This window comes from Nesoenas mayeri (assembly GCF_963082525.1).
Source record: "Nesoenas mayeri genome assembly, chromosome: 11".
In the NCBI taxonomy this organism is placed as follows: Eukaryota; Metazoa; Chordata; class Aves; order Columbiformes; family Columbidae; genus Nesoenas; species Nesoenas mayeri.
Genome location: NC_137563.1, coordinates 1,281,022 through 1,305,814, shown reverse-complemented (window position 1 = coordinate 1,305,814; position 24,793 = coordinate 1,281,022). Strand labels below are relative to the sequence as shown.

Genomic DNA, 24,793 nt, shown 5'->3' with positions numbered 1-24,793 from the left:
TCCTCTAGCTGTCCTCTAGCTTTCTCTAGGCAGCAGCAGAATGAAGACAACTGGCAATCCCCTGCTTTATCTGGTATTTTACAGGGATTCCCTTCAGAAAAGTTCTTTATTTTCCCAACCCCAGAACAGAGAAAGCAGAAACAAAGTTCACATATTGGCTAATCAGTCTTAGCCTTTAATATTATTAGTATCCCACCTGTAATGAAATTTAAAACTGCAAGTAAAACAAGTACCTAATTTATTAGAGTTTTAAATCATAATGCTTAACTCTCCGCCCATAAAAACAAGTGAGGGTCATTGCCTAACCAATAAAATTTACACACAGAATTGCCTCAAAAGAAGTTTTCCACAAACAGAACTAACAAACTGGGAAGGTAGCTTTTATTTTTTAATTGCTTAGAATGCAATGCTATGAAAGCAAGAGTTTGCCAATCTATAGCAAATGGTATACGTAACTTGCAAGACAGACATCCTGCTAAGTACAGGACCAACCATCACCCCAGAAAAGAATGGTAAAGTAGCTTTAAAAAGTAAAAATAACTATCATAACGTTAGTATCAAATTATGAAATGCCAGACAATTCAAATTACAGTTTAACACACAGAACCTTATTCTATGACCAAAATCCTACTCTTAAGCGAACAGGAAAGTAACAACATCCTCACGGCCAAACAATGAATATGAACATTTATGCCATTCAGTTCTCACAGGATTCTTGTAAGGTAAGAGAAAACAGGATAAGTTACTGCTTTAGAGTGGGGGGCACAGGATGGATGGGACCAAACCCTAAGTTATCCTTTCTGATAACCTCCCAAGAGTAATGCAGTTCATCATGATGCACAAGAGTACAATATTTTTCTATTTTGTTTCATTCATAAGATCATCTTACAAGGCCCCTGCAAGGTGACTGAAGCTGTGTCTCAGTCCTAGCTTTAAATCTGATATTCCAAAAGTGTCGTAGCGTAGGTTGGCATCAGTACCGGGCTGCAGTCTCAGTCCCTAACTGCTTCTCCAGCTCTTCTTTGAGAAAGAATAGAACACAATTCAGGAAGCCCAATGGCTAAAATATGGCCATACTATGATAGGTATTCATAACTGAAGCCTTACGTCTCTTAACATTAAAGAAAAGGGGGGAGCACAGAAAATACTGCACTTAACATGCACTGCCTACACCAGATAATCACCTAGTACAAAAATCTAGAGTTTTTAATATCTACTGGTACATGAATAGGAATTAAAGTAATGTAGACATGTTGTTCATTACTGGAATTTTAAGTCAAATTTGAAGAGTTTGCAGACCATCAATAGATGCATTATTGCAACTACAATCCATCAAAAACGTATGCAAAATGTGTGTATGTATGTGCATGCTCACTAACGTCCAGACACCAGTAAGAATCCAAGCTCCTGTCACAACAAAGTTGTTGACAGAGACCCTACTAATCCTTGATATTGGGCATTCATGCTTTGCCAATAGTGGTGCAGATAGTGTATTTATGTGTAGAAAACTGACACCACAAAGAAATTGGGGGTGGGGGGGAATGGAAAATCTGCTACAGTCCATTTCAATAATATATCAGCCTATAGGAGATGCTTCTCTGTTCAATACTTTCAGTAGCACTGGCACTTGTATCCGAAAGCTATAATATTGTAACTTGTGAAGAAAAATATTAGGCAGCAATATTAGAAACAGTACATCCTAAGGTAGAACGAACTTAAATAATGTTGGAAAAATATTTGCAAGGGAAAAAAAAAAAAAGCTTACACTTTTACATTTAAACCAAAAAGCAGTAGTAATCCTTCTCATGTGTCTTTGCAGTCAAAGCGAGACAAGGCAGACGCAAAGATGGTAGCACAGAGGGAGTTCTGTTCAATTTAATAATGGAAAGAAGAGAGAAAAGGCTTCCTGTGATAGGTTCTAAGGCTCAGTTGGAAGGAGGAAAGCTTGAGTAGCGAAGCACAGAGGCAGTTTACCAATCTTTTGTTTAGCAGAAATGGATAACCTGGCAGTTCAGGTACAGCTCAAGAGATGCACGGGAAAGTCTGTGCTTCCCATTTGACTTCAAAATCACAGCTTCTCAGTACCTCATTTCTCTCTGTGTGAAAGAGATAAATACTATTCTCCTTATTTCACAATAGTCTCATAAGAATAAATATAGCAGACATAGATGCTATGGTGATTGGGCTACCTAAATACTTAGAATATGATGAAATTTTGTTTGTGCAAACATGCAAGCATGATTTGCAGATAGATCAGTGAAAAAGCATGAATCCTAAAAGCTCTCACAGGCACGTTGAGTAGGCAGAGGAGGATTTCAGATAAATTCCATATGGAATGAAGATCAAGACCAGATGCAGCTGAAATGTGAATGGAGGAGCCATAGTGACGTAGCCGCTACAGACAGCATCATATAACCGGGAACACACGCAGCACATGGGGCAGTTACGATCATTACCAGCTCTCCTGTTAAGTCAGACTTATAGAAATGTGCAGGAAAATGTATTAACTGAGCCTGGAGAAAAAAGATGTTCCAGTTTCCAAATATCCCACCACTCACTAGGTCTGCTCTAGTAACAAACAGTCACAGAGCTTTCACTTATAACAATGAATGTGTAATTGCACTATTTGTACTAAATGCAAAAAATAAGTCACGAAACGTCCACTTTCTTCATGTGGAATTTCATTGAGTATGCTCTAGCTTGTAAACACATCGCTGTTAACAAACCTTTGGTGGTTTTCTCTGCATCGCAGTTGTAACGAGAGGAAACTACAAAGTTCGGAGCTCTAAGCAAGTGGAATTTTCCAGGTCAGATGTTAAACCGAGTGCTGGACTTCGCTGGGCAGAGAACATTGAGATGGAGAAAAAACAATAATAATTCTAACCATATGTTTTGAAATGAAAAATTATGCTCATTCTGTTACAGTTCAAAACTTTAAGAATCGCTTTACAGTTAACAGCAAGAAAGAGGGAAAGTAGTCTTGAAACATTTACTGCGGAATAGAAAGTAATTACAGCATAGTAACGAGCACGCCCAATATCTACCACAATACATCCCTCATGCAATAAATTATTAAGTTACACCATTGCCACCGTAACATTTATTATTGTGGTTCTAGGATAAAACAAAACCTGACAAGAACTAAAATAACTGGGATTCAGTTTTTATTTTGACTATTCCATGCCAAGACTTCGGTCCTTCAGAGGATCATGAAAGGTAACCCGTTCTCTTAACAACTGAAGTATGATCAATTACCATTAAGTTTCAAGCAACTAAAGACAGTCCAGAAAATTAATTAATTGCACTCAAATACAAATTTACTCTCTCTGTTAAACTGTTATGTTCTTACTGGGGAGGGTTTTTATGTTTCACTTGTGCTTGTAAAAAACAAACAAACAAACAAAAAGAGAGGGACTGAACTCTTTCCAACTCTCAGATTCTGTTCTTGGTATGATAACTGGAATTATTTGTCATTAATTTCAGCATTTTCATGTTGCTGATGTTGTTTATATCATGCTTGTAGATTCCCCAGGTCTTCTGTTCATCTCTGTGACATGTGCACATGCATTCAGATTTTACATTGCCTCCTCACAACAGAATCACAGAATCACTTCAGTTTAGATGTTTTTCCTTATATAATACCAATTTATGGGGTTCTAATCAGCAGTATTTGGAATGTCACTTTAAATTTAATGAAAGCAACTATGAACAAAAATCAGAATTTGTTTTCATGGAATGAAAAACCAAGTGTGTCCTAACACTACATACCCAAGGTATGACAGTAACATGCTAAGCTACTTAACACCTGGCTTTTCACTCCAGAAGTTGAAGAATTGTGTGTCCATATTCACCATCCCAACATGGGCATTCCCAGGATCAGAAAGCTTAAGGGCTCCTATCTTTCCACGCTCAACCAGGTCTGAAGGCAGCAGAACGTGCCAGGACTGACCCCAGAACACAAGGCAAACTCCGGCTTCGCTTTTCCTATCGTAGTTCTTACACTCAGCATCACACAGAAGCAGCCACCACTGGAAAGAAATCAACAGGGTTCTTTAAGTTTGGAAAGACTCTTGTTTGTTGTTTTTAATGTTACTGTATACACTAACAGAGAAAGTCTTCACCTTTGTCAAAAGTGTTTGGCATAGTCCAATGACAATGGATAACTTCATATATGCAGCCTCAAAGCGTCCAGGTGTTACTTAGATAAAGCAACATAAGGATCCGCATGGCTTTGAGGGAGAGAGTTACAGAGTAAAGAAAGAGATACCTGTGGTCTAGAGCCACAGGCATAAACATCTGGCTAGAGATCTCTTACTACAGGTAGGCGTTCAAGGCACTCACTGGCTCTTGGGATGTGATCAGATAGACCTATGAGATCTGTTTTATGGTGACATTCGATTTCTAATTAGAAAGTATTCCTGCTACTACTTTCCTGGGATTTTTGTGCTACAATTAAAGTGATCTTTGACCTGTAACAAGAAAAAGTAGGAAGGAGTAAAAGCTAAGGGAAAGATCTACCTACCCTCACCAGAGCTGAATAAGTGGCCTGAACAGTCTGAATTAAGGGATGGCTCAAGACTCTAGTATCCTGTAGGTCACAGGCAAAGTCTACAGAGTTCGAGCTAAAAGTTTTCAAACTCAAGATTTCAAAGCAATCTTCTAACATGCTCTTCACTTACCAAATATTGTACTGCCTCCCTGAGCCTGCAAATAGTCTGCAAACAGGCACCAGCAAAATTCACTCCTTCAGTGTTCTTCTGGGCACTAACATCCAGTAAGAACTGACACTTCCCCGCTGTCTCCACTGTTCTGACAACTAATTTTTGAGGAATTTGATCGTTAGGGAGGGGGAGCTAGTGAAAAGACGCAAAGCTGCTACTGAAGAGCAGGGGAGATGCCCACAAGGAAAAAGAAGAAAACGACTAAGTAAACGGGAGACACAATGGCAGCCGATGTCATTTCGGTCCTTTCTGTGCTGTCCTGCCCCAGGAGCGCCCTGAGCCGGGGAGGCCACAGCTGTGCAGCCGCGGTCCCGCCGCGGCCAAACCCGGGAGGCTGGGGAGATGCAGCCGCTGCAAGACGAACTTGTGTAACAGGCTCGGGAAGGAGCCGTTCCTCCGCCGCGCCCCCGCTGCCTCCTCCCCTCGCCGGAGCCCGCCCGTCTCCGCTCCTCCTTTGCAGCCAATGGCACTAAGCGAGGTGGCTGCATGTGGTGGCGCGGACCCAGCGCCCGGGCTGGGAAGAGAGGAGGAGGCAGCAGCTCTGCCGGCCGCTCGCTCCCGTCTCCTGCTCCCCGGCTCCGGACCCTCCTGGCAGCGGCGGCCAGCAGCACTCCGCCCGCCCCGCGCCCCCGCCGCTACCTGCACCATGGACTCCGACTCCGGGGAGCTCAGCGAAGGCGAGCTGGTCTCACCCGCAGGTAAGAGGGGATGCTGCCGGACGGACCGGTGCCGCCCGGCTCCGCGGGGGACGGCGCTGGGGGCGTCTGCGACAAGGAAGGGGTGTCCCCGCTCCGCCGCCTCCGGGGCAGCCCCGGCGCTGGGAGCTGAGGAGGGGGCGCTGCCGCCCCGCCGGCTGCGGGACCAACCGCCCCGCGCGGTCCCCGCGGTGCGGCGGGCGGGCAGGACGGCAGCACCGGAGCACCGAGCAGCCGCCCCGGAGGCGGTGCGAGCGGTAACCGGCTCCTCCGGCGGCTGCTCGGGCAGAACCGCCGCGGGAAGCAGGAGGGGTGCGGTTCAGCCCCGGGCTCCGCTGCGCCCCGTCCAGCCGGCTGCCCGGGGGAGGGCAGAGAGCTGCCCTGGAGTCGCGTTCAGCCATGATGTGACAGCCGGTTAAATTAGCATGCTTTGTGCTTTATATCCAGAGGCTGCGAAGTTTTTGGGGTTTGGTTAGGGATATTTTGCCATCGCTCCAGGACCGGTTTGCCCACGAGCACGCAGAGCCCTTGGGCTACTGGGCTTGTGTTTTCATGTCCTAACTTGTCACCAAAAGAACCATGAAAACGCCACTGTCTAGCTGCTGCAGCCTGCATAGTTCTTAGATGAGACAGAAGAAAAAAAAATCTCTCCTGCTGTTTCCAAATTTCCACATTCCTGTGCCCTACACAAACCATCGCTGATGTGCTGTAATCAGGGGCTGTCCTGCACAAACAGAAAGTGGGGACAAACTTGGGTGAAATCCAGCATACACAGAGGTACATGCTCTACCAGTAGAGCACGTCCCAGTGCCAATCCACTGAGAACTATCAACTCAAGGCCACCCCCTTCCCCATGCACATCTCTGGATCTCCCACTCTTCTTCAGGCAGCAGAGGTGTGACCCCCTAGCAGCACAGGCTGCGGCGGCACCGCACGCGCGGCTGGCTCGAGACAGGCGCTGGGCGAGGCTGACACTAGGTACAACAGGACCTGTTCGACCGCTTTCCGTGGTGGAAGTCACAGGCACCTTCTCTGAAGCCATTTGTCTGGCATTAGACATGAGCAAGCACAACTGGAATGAAGTCTGTGATTGCCCTAGAGATTGTAATCAACCCAAGTAGAAACTTAGTGAGTTATAATAAGAAATCTTTTCCCCATGATCTCTCCAGTTTAGACATGTCCTTTCTCCCAGCTGGCACCTCTGCCCACTCCCCCCAAAAAAAAGAAAGGGTTCCACACCAATCAAATCTTTTAACTACAACATGAAGAAAGTGCCAGATATTTTGTAGAGTATTTTAACTGTTCCATTAGTACAGCAGTGATGAACAACAGTAGGAGGTCATAAGTGTTATCTTGTCTAGTCTCATAGCATAGACTTAAATCTAATTCACTTTCAAATACTGGAGGTATTTACTCTTGATACCTTGCTTTGTATTTTCTTACTTGAGATCTAGAGAACGAAATAAGACCAGCAACAGGTCACAGAGCTCCTTATATTCATAAAGCCACATTAGGCTGAACTGACTAACAGACCACCAACAGCTATACTTTTTCATCCAAACATTCAAAGCAGTGCATGAAGCGCAAGTTAAAAACATTACATTTATATACAAACTAATGAAATATAGCTCCTGCCAACAACTTACTTCTGTTCTGAATAGGATTTTCTTTTAAATAAATTAAAAATAACTATGCTAAGAGATTGCCATAAGTGCTTTTTATGTCATCACTTGCTAGCTGCCAAGAGCTAATGTTCATCATTCTCTTCTCCTCTTTTCTATTCCTTCTTTGTACTATCTGAGAAGAAAAATCTGGTATTTTGACCATACATGGCAGATGCCTATGCAGTAGAATAAAACTGGAATAGAGTGAAAACTTGGTGGTTTTGTCTTAACCAGTTGCAATCATCTTTTCTGCACTAAAGAATTACTTGCTATTTGTATCACCCATCCTCTTCTGGAAAATACATTTTTGTTGGATTTCATCTGGTCTCTTTTTCCGTCCTCTGCCATATGCACAGCGCAGTGCTCCTCTGCACGTGGGCGTTCAGCAGTCACGCTGTCAGTCACTGCTGCAGCACAGAAGCTGAGGGGTTACAGCGTGGGATCCAACCACCACCGTGTCCGGGGAGGTGCCGCACCCCGCGGGGACCGGGGCGTCCTGCTCACAGGGCGAGCAGAGCGCCTCGGGGAAGGATTTGGCATTAAGTGCTAGTAACAGTTCAATGTTGGCCATTTATTTTAGAACAGCCAGGATTTTGCATTGAAAGTGACACCAGCTTGAATGTTTGCTTTCTCTCTTCATTACCAGACTTCACAGGTCCACGTTCGTAAAGCAATGAGCTCTGCTGACATGGTTAAAACTCCTTGTAGCCATTGCCCACTTCTTAGGATGTCTGATTGTTCAAACCCAGAGCGATACAGTTTGCTTTATCACTAGTGCTCCACGATGCTAATGCAATACAGGTGTTTAAAAGCACATCCCTTTTAAGGGTTGGCACTACTTCTGCAATACTTATGTTCTCGCTGCGTCCCAAGGGAGCAGCAGTCCCGCCATTCCCGAGGCTCACACGCGCGTGCAGAGGAGAGGAGGCTGCCTGTGCGCCCCACCATCTGCCACACATGCTCGGCTTCCAAGAGCCAGCTGGAGTCTTACTCCAAGATCCCAGCAGCCTCATTTCCTTTAATAGCCCACTTAAAGCCGAGTCTCCAAGGAGGCACAAGTATTTCTTCTGTATTTATTCTGAACATGTTGAACAATAGCATCTTCATATTTCTTTGGTGCAAACAAGAAGCTCCTTATATTCAAGTAGCGCAAGATGTTAACTGTATTTCTTTTTAATGTGCACCACACCTCCGCACACAAGAGCATCCAGCTCCGCAGCCCTGCCTTCCAGTCTCCTCACACCCATCCATTAGCGCTGCACATTCCAGTTGTCTATACAGTCAAACAGCTTCTTTCGTTGTTGTTCTTCAACAGTTTCTCACGAGACAGACCCATATTAAGAACATTAAACAGGTTTTCACTAGTCTGAAAAATTACATATTCTAATGGAGAAGAAAAAGGTTACAAGTGCTACCCTCAGTGAAATTTTTGAGTTTCGCCGTACTTGTGACTGATCACATTTCTTGTCCTATAGATAAGCTTTTGAGAACCGAAAAAATAATCCTAGAATAGAACATTGTGCTCATTTTTTTCATCTTCTCTATTTTTTTTAACCATGAGAGGCTGCTTCTTTTAAAATCCTCAGCAGCGCAATGGAGACTTTTGTCCCAGCCCTTCCGTAGGCAGCCGAGCACATCAAAGTGTGATCCTTTGTGCCACCTTTCAGAGCAACGTCTCTCAAAAATCCAGGTCATCTCCAACACCAACGACACTGCAGTGGATTCAGAAGTTCTGCATGTAAGAGAAAGCAGGCGCCCGACCTTCACTGCACCCTGTCCCAGCTTCCCGGGCTCAAACAGGCAGAAATTCAGCCATATAGCTTTTATGCAATATTTATTTAAGCCTCTCTACCATATTAACACATTTAAAGTTATTTGATAAATTACCTGAACTCTACTCTGGACAATAAATATATACTTAGTAAAAACAACAGGTTTAAACACTACTTACTATTGTAAAACAGCCCTGACAGACGTGAATAATTTTTTATAGAGCTGTAATATTATTTGATTTGCAATGCTTAGCAAATAATTTTTTCTGCAAGTTTTTGTCAAGCTATGCAAACCGCCTATACTTTTGTGCTATTAATCTTTTAAGCTTGTTACGTATTTTAATCACTGCTTTACAGAGTTAAGTGCCATTCAAGAGCAAACCTATTATTGTAAATATAAAATTAATTAGAAAGCGTACTGTAAGATATTTAGCGCTTTATTATTAGAGGCATCAGTAACACCCACGTGTAACAAAGTGCAAGTAGGCATTTTGTAGCTCTTTGCAGTGTGACACTGGTCATTTGAACCATGTCTATCATGACAAAAGGTATATTTTGCCCCAGGGAATACTTGTGTGTTCCAACAAAGAGGGGTTTGATTTAACAAAGCCTTGTTTTGATCCTACATAAAAAGGTTCGAGTCAGATATGCAATAATATTTACTGGACTTTAGACAAGCCAGCAGAAGTGGTGGAGAACAGCATAAATATGGAAGCTAGAAGGAAAATAAACATGCACAACAGCACCAAACCACACAAAGAAAACCCAAACAGACCACAGAACTATTTTGAGTGGAAGGTGGGGACTCTGCCGGATACTTCTGTAATGAAGTGTTTTCTAGCACCTGCCTAATAAAGGGCTCTCCCTTCCCTTCTGCTGGAAAACAAAGGAAAAACAAAGCTAGGTGGAAAAATAGATGGACAGATGACAGACATGAACTAGAACGTCATGGGAACCCATGTTCCGAACTGTGTTACAGGGCTTGTTGGAGCGCACTGAAGCTGCGGCGAGCACGTGCCCGGGCTCCGCTGCCAAGGCAGAGCGGGCAGGCGGCGCAGCAGGACGAGCCCGAGCGCCTGCCTGCCGCTGCCTGTCCTTCCCTCCTCTCTCCACTCTGCCCCCCAGGAAACACCTGGGCTGCCAGTTCACACATCGGCCCCTCGATAGCTCAGCAGCTGCCAAATGAGGAGCCTCATCCAACTGGAAAAAGAAAAAGTAAAAGCTTTGAGAGGCAAAATTCAATCTAATCATGCTATGATGATAGGAAAGGCTCCAAATAATTCCACTTTTGTCAAGTCGAATAGACAACTTGGACAAGCAGAACAGACAGTTTAGTTGAACAGGTCAACTCATTCAGGCTCCCGTTTTTAAAAACAAAAACAATTGGAAATACGAACTTCATGAAGCACCGCATGAAAGCCCAAGAACACCTGCCTGTGCAATGGCAACATCTGCTGCTCGGCAGCCTCACCCACAATATCTGTATGAGATAACGCTCTTTCCAATAGCTTTGATCCTTTCTTCCTACTTTTCAGAGGACGGCGTATATAAACATGTGGCTTGAGGAGGACTTAGCAGTGAAGCAGAACCTGCCTCCCAGGTGGGGACAGCAGGCACATGAAGGAGGTTGCGTTATCTTAGTGCATAAATGTTGGATGCTTTTGATCAGAACTACTCAGTTTCAGGACAGGCAGAGCAGGCAGGGGCCATCCATGCTTTGCCAGGTCAGAGATAGCCAGTTCCTTGGGCAGGGAGGTTGATTTTATGCTTATGTGAATGATGGTTGTAAGGAGCTCTCCATAGCCCCAAACCGGGCTGTTCCCACCTGGAATTATGATGCTGCTAGCAGTGCATGAACAGAAAGCCTCTGCTTTTTTTAATATGTGGATATGGACAAGCCTTGGTGCACGAATTTATGATGCCAGATGAAGTTCATAGATAGGAACATGAAACAATATCCTGCCACGCCACAATCAGCTATTCCTGTCTGCCTTGCCAAAGGCCTGGGGTGAGACTGGGCTCCATTTGATGTGATATTTTGGCAACAGCAGATGACCTGTACAAGGCAACAGTGCATCTGCTCAGAATCCTCATACTCCCCTTTTGAAGAAACAAATCTTTTATCCTTCTCATCTGCACCAAAGACTAGGAAGTCATGGTAGTCATAGTAGGTTACCTGGTTTTGTTGGTAATGGAAGAAAAAAGCTATAAATCCCAGGTAAAAGAGAAAACAGTAGGCCAGATAGATGAGAGTTCCTGAAGACCTGCCTGAGAAGCCTTTGGTATCTGCGTTTTACTCACAGAATCAGCCTTGGGGTGACAGGCCCTCCCAGGTCCCCAAAAAGTAGAACCCTGTAACTTTCTGAGAGCGCTCACTATCTTTTCTAGTAAACCGAGCAGGACCTGGCTGTGTGCCCAGGCTGCGGTACACAGCCCTCTAAACTGTTTATCTATTAATATACTTCCTGGCACCATTTCAGGCCATGCCAGATAGCCTCCCACAAAATGTCCTGGCATGAGACAGAGGATAACAGTGGCCAGTATGAATTAAACAACATTTGGAGTGTGGGAAATAATTCAGCTTGCATCCAGATGGCAGGACGATGCATGTACAACAGGTTCCGTCCCAGCTTATTTACAGCCACAGAGCCCGTGGTCAGCACTGGGTGCAGAGATGCTTCGCTGTTCCTGCACCCCTGGTGCGTCACTCACGCTGTCGGGGCTGGGGGGGCAGCCTGTGGAACTGTCCCAGGGCTGCTGCCTTCGGCCAAGACCCGGCTCTGCAGCCTTGCCCACTTAAAAGTGTGTTATTTGCTGCTTGTCTGCAGAAATCTCTGCCAGTTAGATTATAGGAGAGCATCTTATAGACTGACAAGTCTAGATGAAGGAGGCTCATGGGAAGCTGAGACCGACTTGATGCAATAATTACAACCTTATACCCAAGACTTAAACTTCTTGAGAAGCCAAGATGACCTCAGACACTGGCTGGTAGCCAGTGATTTTTCTACTCTTTAAGGCTGCCATCTTTAATGAAAAAGACTGAGAAAGAGCAAAAGTCACTTTGCTGTCCAATCCAGTGGTCGCTAACCTCTGCTTGGGAGAGATTCTGTTCTAAATCAGGTTTTACCGGTTGTTTCTGTCCAGCCTTCCCACAGAGGAACAGAGTGGCCAGCCTCTCTGTACAGACACAGGTTCTGGCCAACATCTCTTGATGGAACAACAGAAACTAGAGCAGGAAGATTGTTTCCATCTATGATACGAAACAAACGCTTCCCCTTGAAGACATTGCCTTTGGTTTTCTTACTGGTGGTAGCTGAATATGAAAGGTAATCTTCTGAAACACAAACAGTAGAAATGAGCAGAATACCTCGCTGCCACCAATGAGCATCTCAATTCTGGCATTAACTTTGTTCATTCAAGCTGCTTGTGCTACAGGAAAAACTAACTTTTCTCTCTCTTCAAAGAAATGTGTTAACACTCTTCTGTGTTACTGTTTCCTTTACAAATAGTTTTCCATCTACTTTTAGAGGACATACTTTACATGGACAAATCACTGACAGATGCAGATCAAATAAAAGTTTCTTGGACTTTGAAAAGTGAGTGGGTTTTGGTTTTGTTTTGTTTTTTTCCAAATTTCAGATGATTTTTTTCGTCAAATCCCCCGTGCCTCGTAGTGTTGTGCGAGGGGGATGGCAGTCTTTGTTTACTTGCATTTAATTTTAACTCTGTGTATTTGTGCATCATTTCCTCTTCCCTCTCAGAAATCAGAAGAAACTGGGTTACAGGTGTCAAGAGCAACCTTCATGTTCACTTCATAGTCCTAGTTGCTGCCTTGCTATTTTGATACTCATCACTATTTTGATATGTTATTTCATTAATGATCTCCACTGTTAAGAGAAATGTTTAGTAAGAGATGCAGAAATAATCAGTACAGTCATTATGATGCACAGCTACTGGATTTCTTAAAAAACTATAAAGGATCAGTGAGGAAAAATGTTGGATTACAGATTTCGGAATGGGAGAAAAAGTTCAAGCCTGAGCATATGTAAAAACTACTTCCACAAACTTTGTGGAGTGCCAGTGTGCCCCGTTCTTACCAACCTGGACTAACTGGTGCCCTTTGAAGACACCAGGCTCTATACAACTAGAAGAGGAAGGGTTTGTTTCCGTCATTAAACCCCATCTCTAGCAGAAACCAGCTTCTATCATACAAATCTAGGCTGACCTCAGTAACAAGGTCTCTCTATCTTCTCTTTTGTCTATGTTTTTAAGAGTCTATTTCCATATTAGTTCCCAAAGGCTGGTATCAGATAGCATCCTGCATAAGAAGGAATGACACAACACTTTCTATCTTTGAGGCAGATATGGCTGAGATTCCACTCTTGCCTGTCCCCGCTCAAGCAATAACCACCACACACACGCAAAACCCCCCCACAAAAACCTGGAAACCCCTGAGCAGTATAACTAGTATGTGCTTCCAGAACAGTCACACAAAGCACTTCCTTCCCCCTACAGAAATCACATAGAACTGGTCAAAAGCCAAGAACAGATCATCTTAAGGACATGTGAATACCAACATTCTTCATAGGTCCGTGGTTTCACTTTAAAATATGGATTAAATGAGATGCCTGGGGGCTTAGGCAGTCCCAATGCTTAAGCTGTTAATCAGCTGGTATCTATTTGTCCTTCAGACCAGGGTAACTCCTGCAGTTTTGAGGCTGATTTCTAAACTGTGAACTGCAGTTCTTTTTAACTAGTTGGTATCATTCTTTTCAACAAGTTCAAGATAAAGTTGTGCTGCTTTTACTCAGTGCTAGGTGTTCAAAAGCACTGTTAAGAAGAGCCAGCAAACAGGCACTTTCAATGTTGTGTTGCTATATGCAACAGCTTGTGCTGGTAAAAATGGATGTTTCGAGTAGGTCAGGAGCAGCGAATGGAGCTGCACCCTGGGAGGACACGCAGAAACGCCTCGTGCTTTGAAAAAAGGCCCGGCAGGCGCAGTGTGCTCCGGTGCACAGAGGGCGAGGAAGGTCAAAAAGCCCCTTGCACCCTCCCTTTGGCTGTCACGTGCCACCAAAGGAGGCCAAGTCCCTCGCAGGGATGCAGGTTCCAGGATTCCTGCTATATTCTCCATCTCCCAACCTCTAGCATCTTTTTGAGTTCTTCCTCTTCCCACTTATCCTCACCTTTCACACGTTATTTCATGTTCCTTCTCCAGATACCCACACCTTTCTGGAATATAACTCATCTTCTCATTTCCCCTGTGCCTCAGCCATCACAATATTATTTCACCAGCCCCGGTTCTTCCAGTATTGATCTGATTCTTCTTCCTTATTCCATTTTTTTTCTGAAATATTCCTGAGTTTGATTTCTGCCACTATGAAAGGGAGTAAATACTATCAAGTTATATTTCATGAAAGGGATAACAGACAAGAGTGAGATATTGTTTTGCCTTTGTAATTAGAGGTATTGGAAGCAGATTTGCCTCACCAGAGGGGCTAACCTGCCTCCTCTGGCAAACGATACAGACAGTGGGCTTGCAAATGAGATCAGTCTCTTGATTGTACAGCATTTTGAGAACAGGAAAGTTAATTTGATTTTGAAATACTGAAACAGGTAGATGCAATATTCGCCAGAAAGTGAGAATACAGTAGCGTCTCCACAGATAACAGGAGCTTCCCTATTTTCTCCCCAGAGTTCATTCCTGAACAAACACCTACTTGGAGAAACAATATATCCTCACCCCTATAAGGTCAAATCATTGAGCTTGATTAGCTGGTCCAGGGGAAAATTGCATTTCTCTCCAGACACAGCAGCCTGAGACTGTCACTGATCTAATGAGGTCAGAGAAGGACAATCCTTTCTAGTGATATTGCTTAATTACAAGGAATAAAGGAAAACAGAGCCCAGCCCTTTTGCGGAGTATTGTGATGAACCATGGCATGCAGATCTCCCCACTCAAGTTTACCAATATATTTTCTTAGAAGTTCTAATATTTTTAATGACAAGATATTGTAAAAGAATTCACAGTTTGCCTCTAGAAAGCAAACAGAAGCTTTAAACAGCTCTGAAGAGGCAGTGAAGGTGAGAGAGGCTTCTAGAAACTGAACTCTTCCCTTAGGAGAAGAACATTCGGTGTTCTTCTGCCAATGAGACAAGGATGAGAGCACAGAAACACATCAAGGGAGACTTCAGGGAAAGGACTTGAAGCACAGGAATTCACTGGAATACCACTACATGCCCCCATCCACCTTTCTGCTCCACGCTGGCCTGAATCAAGCTCAAATAAGAGCCAAGCCTATCCTTTGCAGGCCACCAGCCACCCTGACACCTGGGTTTCATCCCCCGTCACCAGCGTTCCCATGTTCCACCACAGCATCTCTATGGATCGCTAACGCCAAATGCCAGACCCACCTCATCTGTCCTCAGTCAGCAACGTCTTGTCTAGAGAAAGATTGCTGTAGCAACAGCTGAGCAACATTAAGGCAAACAAGCGATGTGTAGGGAGAGAATTCGGGGTGATGATGGGGGCAGCTGTTATCCCATGTTTTCCAAATTTTCATAGAACAGAATCTGATTTCCTTGAAGTCACTACAGTCAATGACAAGGTGTAAAAGGTGCATGTGAAACACCTCTGGCTGTGCGCTGGAGTAAAGCGTGAGCAGACAAACCAAAGGACCAGTGCAGGGAACCACAGACGGCGAGAGGACTTATGTTACACACCTGGTGCTGAAACAGCTTCTCTGTATTCTTGGAGTTCCTTTTATCTCATAGCCACGTTTGATAGAAATTCAAACACCATGGGCGCCACTGTTAAACAACTAATTTGGAAAGACTTCATTTTTCTTTCCTCACTTTTACAGACATTAAAGCAGTAGTTACGCTTCCTATTAGCGATCGTAACTTAGGGACAATTGATGCCTATGCTTAGTCACTTCATCGATGACTAAAATACAAATTCTCTCTACAGATCATATGTTATTAAAGACATTGAAAACAAATCTTTAAATAAGTACTTAGAGCTTGCTTTTAAAGACATGTGGCTTCTTTACCATGATAAAGTTATAAAAATACACATTACATCATAAAGCTTATAAAAAAACCTTCCCATTTTGTTGCTGAAAGTTTTACAGCCATCTACGTGAATTTGTTTGGTTTGAAACTTGCCTCAACTAACATTTTTTTTGGCCTGGAAACATTTTTTTATACAAACAGCATGTGTCTGAATATAACTAAGCTTTTTTATACATATATAAAGTGGACAAAAGCAGTTTTCCTTAAGTAAGAAAATGCTATATATAGAAGAAAAGCTAAATACTTCCAAGTCATAAGCTTCAGCAGGTTTTTTGACGTCATCCCTAGAGAGGCCAAAACACAACAAACAATATCAAAGCAGTTTCCTTCATAAGAACACACAGAACATCAAAACCAGCTTAGGAAGTAAAAAGCACAGTGTTCTGCAGAACTGAAATCATTGTCCTGTTGGTTCATGTTTTTCACTCTAGTGATGATCACGCCCTGTTACCAAGAACGGGAGATGCGCACACATCAGTAGCTAAACCTTTAAAGTTGAGTTTCAAACATTTTGAACAAATGTCAAGACCTGCATAAGTCGAAGAAGACGTAGGATCCGAACTCTTGAGGGGTTCAGTGCAGAATAACAGCTCTGGGGAAGAATGTTATGGGGAGTTTTTGTACCATTAGAATTGCAGACTGTTATTGGGAATAAATCAACCTCTGCCTCCCATAGTTGCCCCAGGGGCAACTTGTTCTCTTGTTGGGGTTTTTCTGGGTCTTTTTAGCAGATCCACAAATATATATATATATATATATGTATGTATATGTGTGTGTATATATGTAGAGGCACACATAAAATAGATATTTAAATCTACTTTCATCTGAATTCATATACACACCTTTCATGATGATGAAAAGGAAACAGAGTCTATCTTACCAAAACCAATTCACAGTGAAGTAGCAAATAAAATAAGTCTCTAGACGGTACTACCCGAGCTGCTGAAAGCAGGGCGACCAATTCTGCCATAATACAGTTACCCATGTCAATCACTTGCCAGAGGAAATGTCAGATGGCTACGGTTAAAGGGTATGGGGAGGATGCTCCTAGGATACACCCAGTGTGTCAGATGTCAGCAGATGGCTTGCTGATTTGGGCTTCATTCAATTCAGAGATGTTCTAACACAAGGACAGACACATGCAGAGTCACACAAAATGGTAGCATTTAAGAATCTTTACCATTTTTTCACATGCTTATTTGGAAAAAGATTGAAAACATCTAAGTAAGGTTTTCCAGGTTTTTTTTTCTCTTTTCCTTTTTTCATCAATAAAAAACCAAAAAAATATCCTTTCTTCATGTAACCTCCCTGTAGGTGTTTCTATCAGTAATACTGTATTCATATTAAGCCTGGACTTCCATATTAATGGTTTGTCCACCAATTTAATACATTGTCTGATTCATCTGTCGTTGCTGTACATTTTACACCAAACTTTGCCACTTTAGATTTCTGTGTTCTGATGCCTTCCTGAATTTCAAAGCAAATGGGCTTTGAAACTTAAGGACTTTGTAAATATATCTGTCTAATTTCTTTGTGCAACCTCCCATATGACACCCTTACAAAATCTGATAGATGAAGTACTGGACTGACAGCAGGGACTTAATCACAGCCTTAAGCAAGTATTTCAGTTGTGTCTGCTTCTCCTCCCACTCCTGGTCTGTTTTGCCCATTTACCTTTACTATTTTTAGGCCAGGAGTGTCTTTCACTATGAGTTTGTGCAGTAAAACTCAAGATATTGTATTAAAAATACTAATATCAATGTGGTGCAACCCCGAGAAAGAAGCTGCACTTCTGCAGTTCACACACCATCCTCAAGATGAAAAACACACATGCATTCAATATGGTCTCTCAGAAGCCTTTCAGAAAACGCTGCAGTTTGAGAACTGATTTATCTTAACCACACTCATTATTTTTGTTATATTAAACTCATGATTTTTTGTTATATTAAACTCATGACTGCATTTTTTTTTCCAATAAGCAGTGCTACTGCATATGATAAGACAATGAAGGAATGTTAGAAGTAGAAAATTAATATTTTTAGCAATTCAGCTAAAGAGGACACACTAATGTTCCCCCCCCCCCCCCCCGCATCTTTCCATTTGCTTCTGATTCCGACTGTCTAGCTTTCTGGCAGTGAAATTGTGTTTGGAATAAAAATAGAACCCACAATTTGGAACTATCGAGTGTTGCTTTGTTTTCCTTTCCCCTTTAATGCATGAGCCTCTTACTGAAATAAAGACTTCCACCCAAAAATAACTTATCAGAACAAAATAAGTTTGGTAGATTCAATGTGCTCGTTGGCATATTTTCTGATACAAGCCTTTCAAAATACAGGGTGGGGTCAAGCACAAGAAGAGATCCTGACCAAGTGACAGGACATGGGGTTTCTTCAATGACTGCAATACACACACCATGGTCTAAGACCACGGTCTCCCTAAAACCCCCTGTAAGCCAGAGTGAGAAGCGTTCCCCACAGCACACAGAGTCGCTCTGTTTTCTTCGTACTCCGAATTTCAGTTTTTCCATGTAAAATGGTCTGTGAGGACTTCACTTATACCATCATCTTCAAGACATTGCTTATTGCCAATCTTACTTGTGTGCAGGCCAAGGAACATGGACATTTTCTGACTCTGCCAAGAGTTTCCCACAGAAATCTGTTTTCTAGGGTGTGAATTTGTGCTTTAAAACCACAGCGCAGACAATGCCCCAGTGGAAAGAATAAGAAATCCTGTTCTAAGGTGACAAGATCCAGTAACTTGGCACTAAACCTCCAGTTCTAGAAAGCCACATAAAACCTGGCCTGAAATACAACAAACTGCAAAATTAGGTCTGACATGTAGCCTTTCATTAATAGAGCTCTGATAGTAAACTTGCCTGTAGAAACACACGTTCAAGATCTACTAGTAAACAGGTATAGTGGATAACATTAATTTTCTTCTACCACTCCTTAAGCTCAGTATATTTAACCTAGAAGTGAGATCACTACTGGATGATGTTTTCCCCACAAACTGGCGGTTTGTTACAGTCAGTCAATGTGCGCAGGGACCAGCGTCTGCTGGAGACAGAACAAGAAGCACTCAGCGTATCTGCAGCCAAGGGGATTTAGTCTGACATTAGGAAAATCTTCCTAACCATAAGAGCTGCAAATATTGCACTAAGCGACAAAGGGATGTCTAATCGAACAGATCAGACAATTATCTCTTACAGCCTGGTAGTCTTATCTCAGAGGAAGGAATGGATGAGATTACTGATTAAAATCTTTATTTCTTGAACCTCACGTTTCTGTTACTGAAACAATACACAGCAAATTGAAACTTGGTTTGGTGATGTAAAGAATAATTTTCTTTGCCAAACCAAATGAGCAGCTGACTTTGCTCTCCACGTCAGCAGACAGAATCATCTTTGACAAAAATCTGTCCTTAACTCAATCTCATTTCAACCCTGATAGCCTTTTACATACGAGTTCTAATCTTTCTAGAGAGTGTCATTACTGCAGTTAATACCTGTGTGCCCAGATGCAATAATCCTCACATTAACCAAACAACCCTCGCTGGCTGCATATTTAGAGTTCCTGAGCCTCGTTCATCAATCAGTTACCTAATCACCAAGCTGCAGGTAATTTTTAACACAAACATTGATTTCCAAATGTAAATGCAAAGAGAGCTCAGTTGCAGAGGCTGGAAAAAATGGAAGAAAAACACCTGATTATCCTTAGCCCTCATTCTCTGCATCAAGCTGAAAAGCTATAGATTGTATGAAACCACGAGATCAGGGTGAACTGTTGGTGTGTACTCGATGCTATCAATTTACATCCACATCCATCTTCGTCTCCCCAGATTCAGTTCAGATTAATCCCTCCCAGCACCACCTCAGCTGTTACTGATCTTTGGTTGCTCGCCCTCGCCTCTCACAAGCCCGTGTTCCTGCACCTGCTGTGCCAGCTGGCTTCGAAAGCAGAAAAAGTGCCACTCAGAGTCATCAGCAAGATATACCCAGAGATCTGTCCGTAACGTCTTGCATTTATGCATCGTAAAGCCGCTAGCCATTATTGGCACCTAATGGCAAACATCCCACCCTTAAATAATACAACTATCTCCTGTAGTCAGTTGTAGATGCAACTTGCCTAATGCTCACTAGCAGCACTTTGTGGGTGTAGATTACACCTGGAAAAAGGAAGGTGGATTTGTGTTCAGTTAAAGATACAGCACCTACTCCCAGCCTGCAGGTCGATGATGTGTTGGTTTACGGTTCAGCGGCGCAGTGAGGTCGGAAGGCAAATTAATACCAAGTGCAGTTGCTGAGGAGCAGATGCACTTTCTGGCAAACCTGCAACGTGATTTTATACATTTAACATCTGGGGGTTTTGTTTTAAACTTGTGATAACAAAGCCATATATAGGAGGAGGAGAAAAGCCACCGGAGTCTTACAAAAGTGGAACTGTTCCTAAAGTAAATCAAGATAGACTAAACAGACCATCCATCTTATGAATCTAATACTTCATGCAAGCCAGCCTTCACGAGCATCACGTTTGGAACTTGTGAACACAGAGGTTTTCTTTAGTTTTATCATATGAGATAGACAAGGGAAAAGTCATTTTTCATCTCAAGGAGCATCCTACAAAGTCATTCTGGGCTATGCAAGCAAAGCACATAGGAGCAAAATCACTGAAATACAATGCATGAACAAAATTACTACAGAAAGCAATTGGCATAATGTTCAGCTACTCTGCTGCCAGGAATAAACTAATCAAGCCTTGATGAGATTCATTTGAATATTAAAGGAATTAAACATTCCTCTATCTCATAGATTAAAATATCTCAATAGAAAGCATTTAAAATCTAGTAAGATAGTATTTCCAGGGACCATTTGAACTTATACCATAAGAGAGCACTCTGTCTGTGAACACCACCTGAGCATGGAGCGTACAGCTGCTTACACTGGTGAATCCAACAATTTTCTCCCTTTCTTCCAGACTACTAAAGAATATTTCTGCTTTAAAAAACAAACTAACAAACCAAACACCACCAACACAAACAAACCTGCACAACCTAAACAAGCAAAAACTCAAATACTGCCAAACTAACTTCAATATTAAATTCACAAAGTGAACAGGAGCCCTTTAAACATATGATCAGACAGACGGACACATGCATTAGCACACAGTGCCTTTGGAGGTGACGCTTTGGTTCGCACACAGCTTCACAGAGTGCCCTCATGACTAAAGAATTACAGCTTCAGATTTTTATAGGTTTAAATTGGCTTCTTCAACAACAAAAAAATCAACAGCTCACACAAACAGTTGGATCCATTCTCAGTTCCATGAGACAATGAAACAGAAGCACAGTGAGCACCCAGAGGAACCCTGGTCCCACCCGTGCCTGCTGCCAGCAAACACCACAACACACCACAAACACCCTGTGCACGCTCTGTAGCACCAAGAAAAAGCTGGTGTCATTTGCAGAGATTTCCACACAGGCCCCTGCACACCACTGTAGGCTACGCAGAATGGTCACTAAGCCAGACCAAGGCTCCTTCCAGTACAGAACTTCTCATAGTAGCAAATACTCAGACAAGAAGAACAAAGTATGTTTTAATACCAGCACCAAAATCTCTCAGAGACTCCAAGTAACAGCCTCAAGACCTCTCAAAGTAGAAGACACACCAGCAGTACCAAGGAGCTACGCACCTACCTTGCAAGTTGTGCATCCTTTAGCCTTCCACAACCTCCTTCCTCTTCCTCCCCACTGCCCTATGGTAGATCTCACACTCTCCTCCCACTCTTCATTCAAGCACCAGCTGGTCAGTGAAGCCCTTGATTTACTGATGGGAAACACCTTGTGCTATGGGGCGGGCAGCAGCAGGGCACTTTGGGCTGGATGTTCTGCTTGGAGACAGCAAGGTTGGCAGGTACCTCCTGGCACTGCCCCGCTGTGCCAGGTGCCTTTGCCGTGCTAGGCTGCAGCACTCTCACCTGCTGGAGATGAACACATGGGAGCTTTGCATCTCAGCAGGGGCTGTGACCCCCAGGTTAGGCCTAAGACTATCAGAGCTTACACACATCTCACCCCTCAGCTTGCCCAGCTCCAGAGGCAACAGCAGAAGCGCTGTTACCACACAAACCTCCCATGATTGCACGTTCTGCAGGTCTCAGATGCATAGACCAAAATGTGACTACACGGTTCATGTTATCTAGAGCCACTGATTCATTTTTACCCTCACTTAGGTACTCTGAAGTCTGCTGTGTAGTTTTCCTTTTCAGTCGTTCCCATGCTCAGAAAGCAAAATATAAATAGGATTGCAGAGACCAATTTTCCATCCCTTCCAGAGTAAATTTAAATCTGCAGTATTGACAATGTCATATGCGAGGAGCAGTTGCACAGTAAGACTGGGTAGCAAGGCATTAAAACATTCTGCCAGCGTTAAAGGAATTTGTTTTTCAGTCGGGCTTTTGGCTATGAGACTATTTTTAAAATGTATTAATATATTTGAAGATCAGTGATGGAATTGTCTTGCAGTATGAAGTCAGTTAATAAATTAAATCAGTATCTTCAGAGTACAGTAAAGCTATTTAAATGCTCGAGATACTTTATTAGCATTATGGGGAATAACATAATTACCAATTTTGCTATTAATAAAGTCAATTAGGTTTATTGTGTAACACTGAAGCAAGGCCTAACTGTGCAGTTTTACTTTGGTGAAAAACCCATCAGGTGAGGAGTTAGTGCTGGACATAAGTCATTTTGGGGGAAGGAAACAGGAAAATGCTTGTTTAATAAAATGTTACATTTTTTTTTGTTAACCAGCAGGTATTACTGGTTCTATGGAAATTAAATGTTTAAGTGACATCTCGGACTGTGAAAATCACCCTGTCGGGGCCCGCAAGAGCTGTAGCACTGGAGCGGGCAAAAGGGAATTTAGAATTAATTAACTCTCCCACTAGCAGATAAGTCTAGGTGGAAGTTCTCAGTCTGGAAATGATGTTATTTGGGTCCCTCGTTCACATCCTTCACCATATCTTTCACAGTTGCTAAGAAACAGCAGCACTACAGTAGAGTAATCAGTCCCACTCCATTCTAAATGGTAGTTAATTAGCCTGTGTGTGAAGTGGGATTCCTAGCGTGAGAAACGTGAGCGTTGACGTTTAAATGCACAAACCGGCACAACCGGAGGACAGAAAACTCCTGCTAAATCAAAATGTTCAAATAGCAAAAAGCTTTGGAAAGTTTACATTTCCCAGGATGTCTTCCAGTATTTGGGTGGAATGAAAGGATCGCGACGAGCTGTTTCCCAAATTCCGTCCTTTTGCAGACCTTAATGAAAACTCTCAGCTCGAGTGCAAAATCTGATGGGTGCAAAGACAAAGGTGATGGGACTGGATCAAATGAAAACAAATGCGGGATTTGTTCTCTGACATAGCATAGACAGCAGGAGGAGCTTTATGGCTTAGGAGGAGGTGGGAAGTAAAAGATGCTGCCAGGTTTGGGGGTTCTTCAGCAAATTCAAAGGTATATTTCTGTAGGGAAATAAAAAAGAGAATCTGGTACAAGTTATCTGGGAATAGAAATGCTTAAGTTACACAAATATGCCTTATTATTCTTGTCTTCTGCATTTCTTACTTACCTGCATAAGTTTAAACATTATGGTCTTGAACAGAAATAAGTCTTGGCTTTGTTGTTTGCCAGGGAGTTTTCTAATTAGTGCCTCTGCTGTGTAGAGCTGCAGTCAAAGGATTTTGTCATTTGATTTCCAAACATGAGTGAAAATTCAGTATTTCATTATGAAAGAACAGAGAACAAGTGCCTGATGTATGAAGATCAAGGCAGATCTGTCATTATCTTTCTAGCAAATTTGCGGTAGCAGTAATACCATGTTTTAACTAAGTAAGAGAATTTTAAATACCTCAGAATCTGATTGCTGTGAAAGCCTCTTTTCTTTTTCCCCCCTCTCTTCTCTGTGTAGTTTTACATGAGGAGAATTTTCAGGAAAAGAAAAAGCTGCTTCAGTGTCTTTTCCTCTTTCTTTTCCAAGCAGGAATGTTGCAGAAACACTTTCTAACACAAACGCAATGGACTTCTCAGTTCTCACTGAGCGAGGACTCTCACAGACTGTCTGTGTGCAAAGTGTTCACATTAATAGCCAGCCAGATCTGCACTCTGCTGGACAGCCTTCATTTTAATAGGTATTTATAAGAGCCAATACGTTACATGCAGGATAAACTCTGCAACCAAAAACGGAAAGATATTTCTGTGCAGCATGCTCTGAGAGCTTTCAAATTATAAAAATGTAGAAAATCTGTTTAAAGTCCTTATTTGTTGAATATGTGTGTATATTTCAGTGTGTGTTGCTATTCCCAGACTGAGATTCAAATGTTATTACTCCGATTATCCCTCAAGCCTCTATTTTCCTTCCTTTCCATAATGGTATAGAGATTGATACATCCAGTAAGAAATCAATGATTATCTCATTGTACTACTGATTGGGATGCCAGAGGGCTTTTAAGATGTGTTGTAAATAAGCATTTTGACAGAGGCCACATTGGCTGTGACCCAAAAGAGAAGCTGTGATGACTTTTGGAGCAGCTAAGTGCTATTTTGGAAGTGAGCTGAACCAGTGGCTGCTGGCAAACGGGTAGGAGAAGGTTACCGGGTACAATCAGCAGGGATAGATGCAGCCCTGACCTATGGGAGGAATAGACATTGTAGAGCCACAAGTTTATAAGAAAATGAATGAACTGAGCAGAACTGGGGGTGAAATGGGGACAAAGCTTTCCCTGCTCCCACTCCTTCCTCTACCAATCCCAGCTCTGACTGCACAGGGATGAAAAAGATCTCTATAAGACAAACTTCAGTAAAGACCTAAAGTCCAT

At 42.8% G+C, this 24,793-nt stretch overlaps 1 protein-coding gene across 1 annotated transcript in view; it reads left to right on the top strand.

Moving 5' to 3' along the window:
• Positions 1 to 5,355: 5,355 nt before the first annotated feature.
• Positions 5,356 to 24,793, top strand: part of TNFAIP8L3 (TNF alpha induced protein 8 like 3) — a gene marked incomplete at its 3' end in the record, with an annotated part of 38,149 nt that continues 18,711 nt past the window's right edge. The window contains exon 1 of the mRNA XM_080351427.1: positions 5,356 to 5,419. Within this exon, the coding sequence (XP_080207553.1) occupies positions 5,368 to 5,419 (52 nt within the window). The 5' untranslated portion in view covers positions 5,356 to 5,367. The remainder of the gene's footprint in view (positions 5,420 to 24,793) is intronic.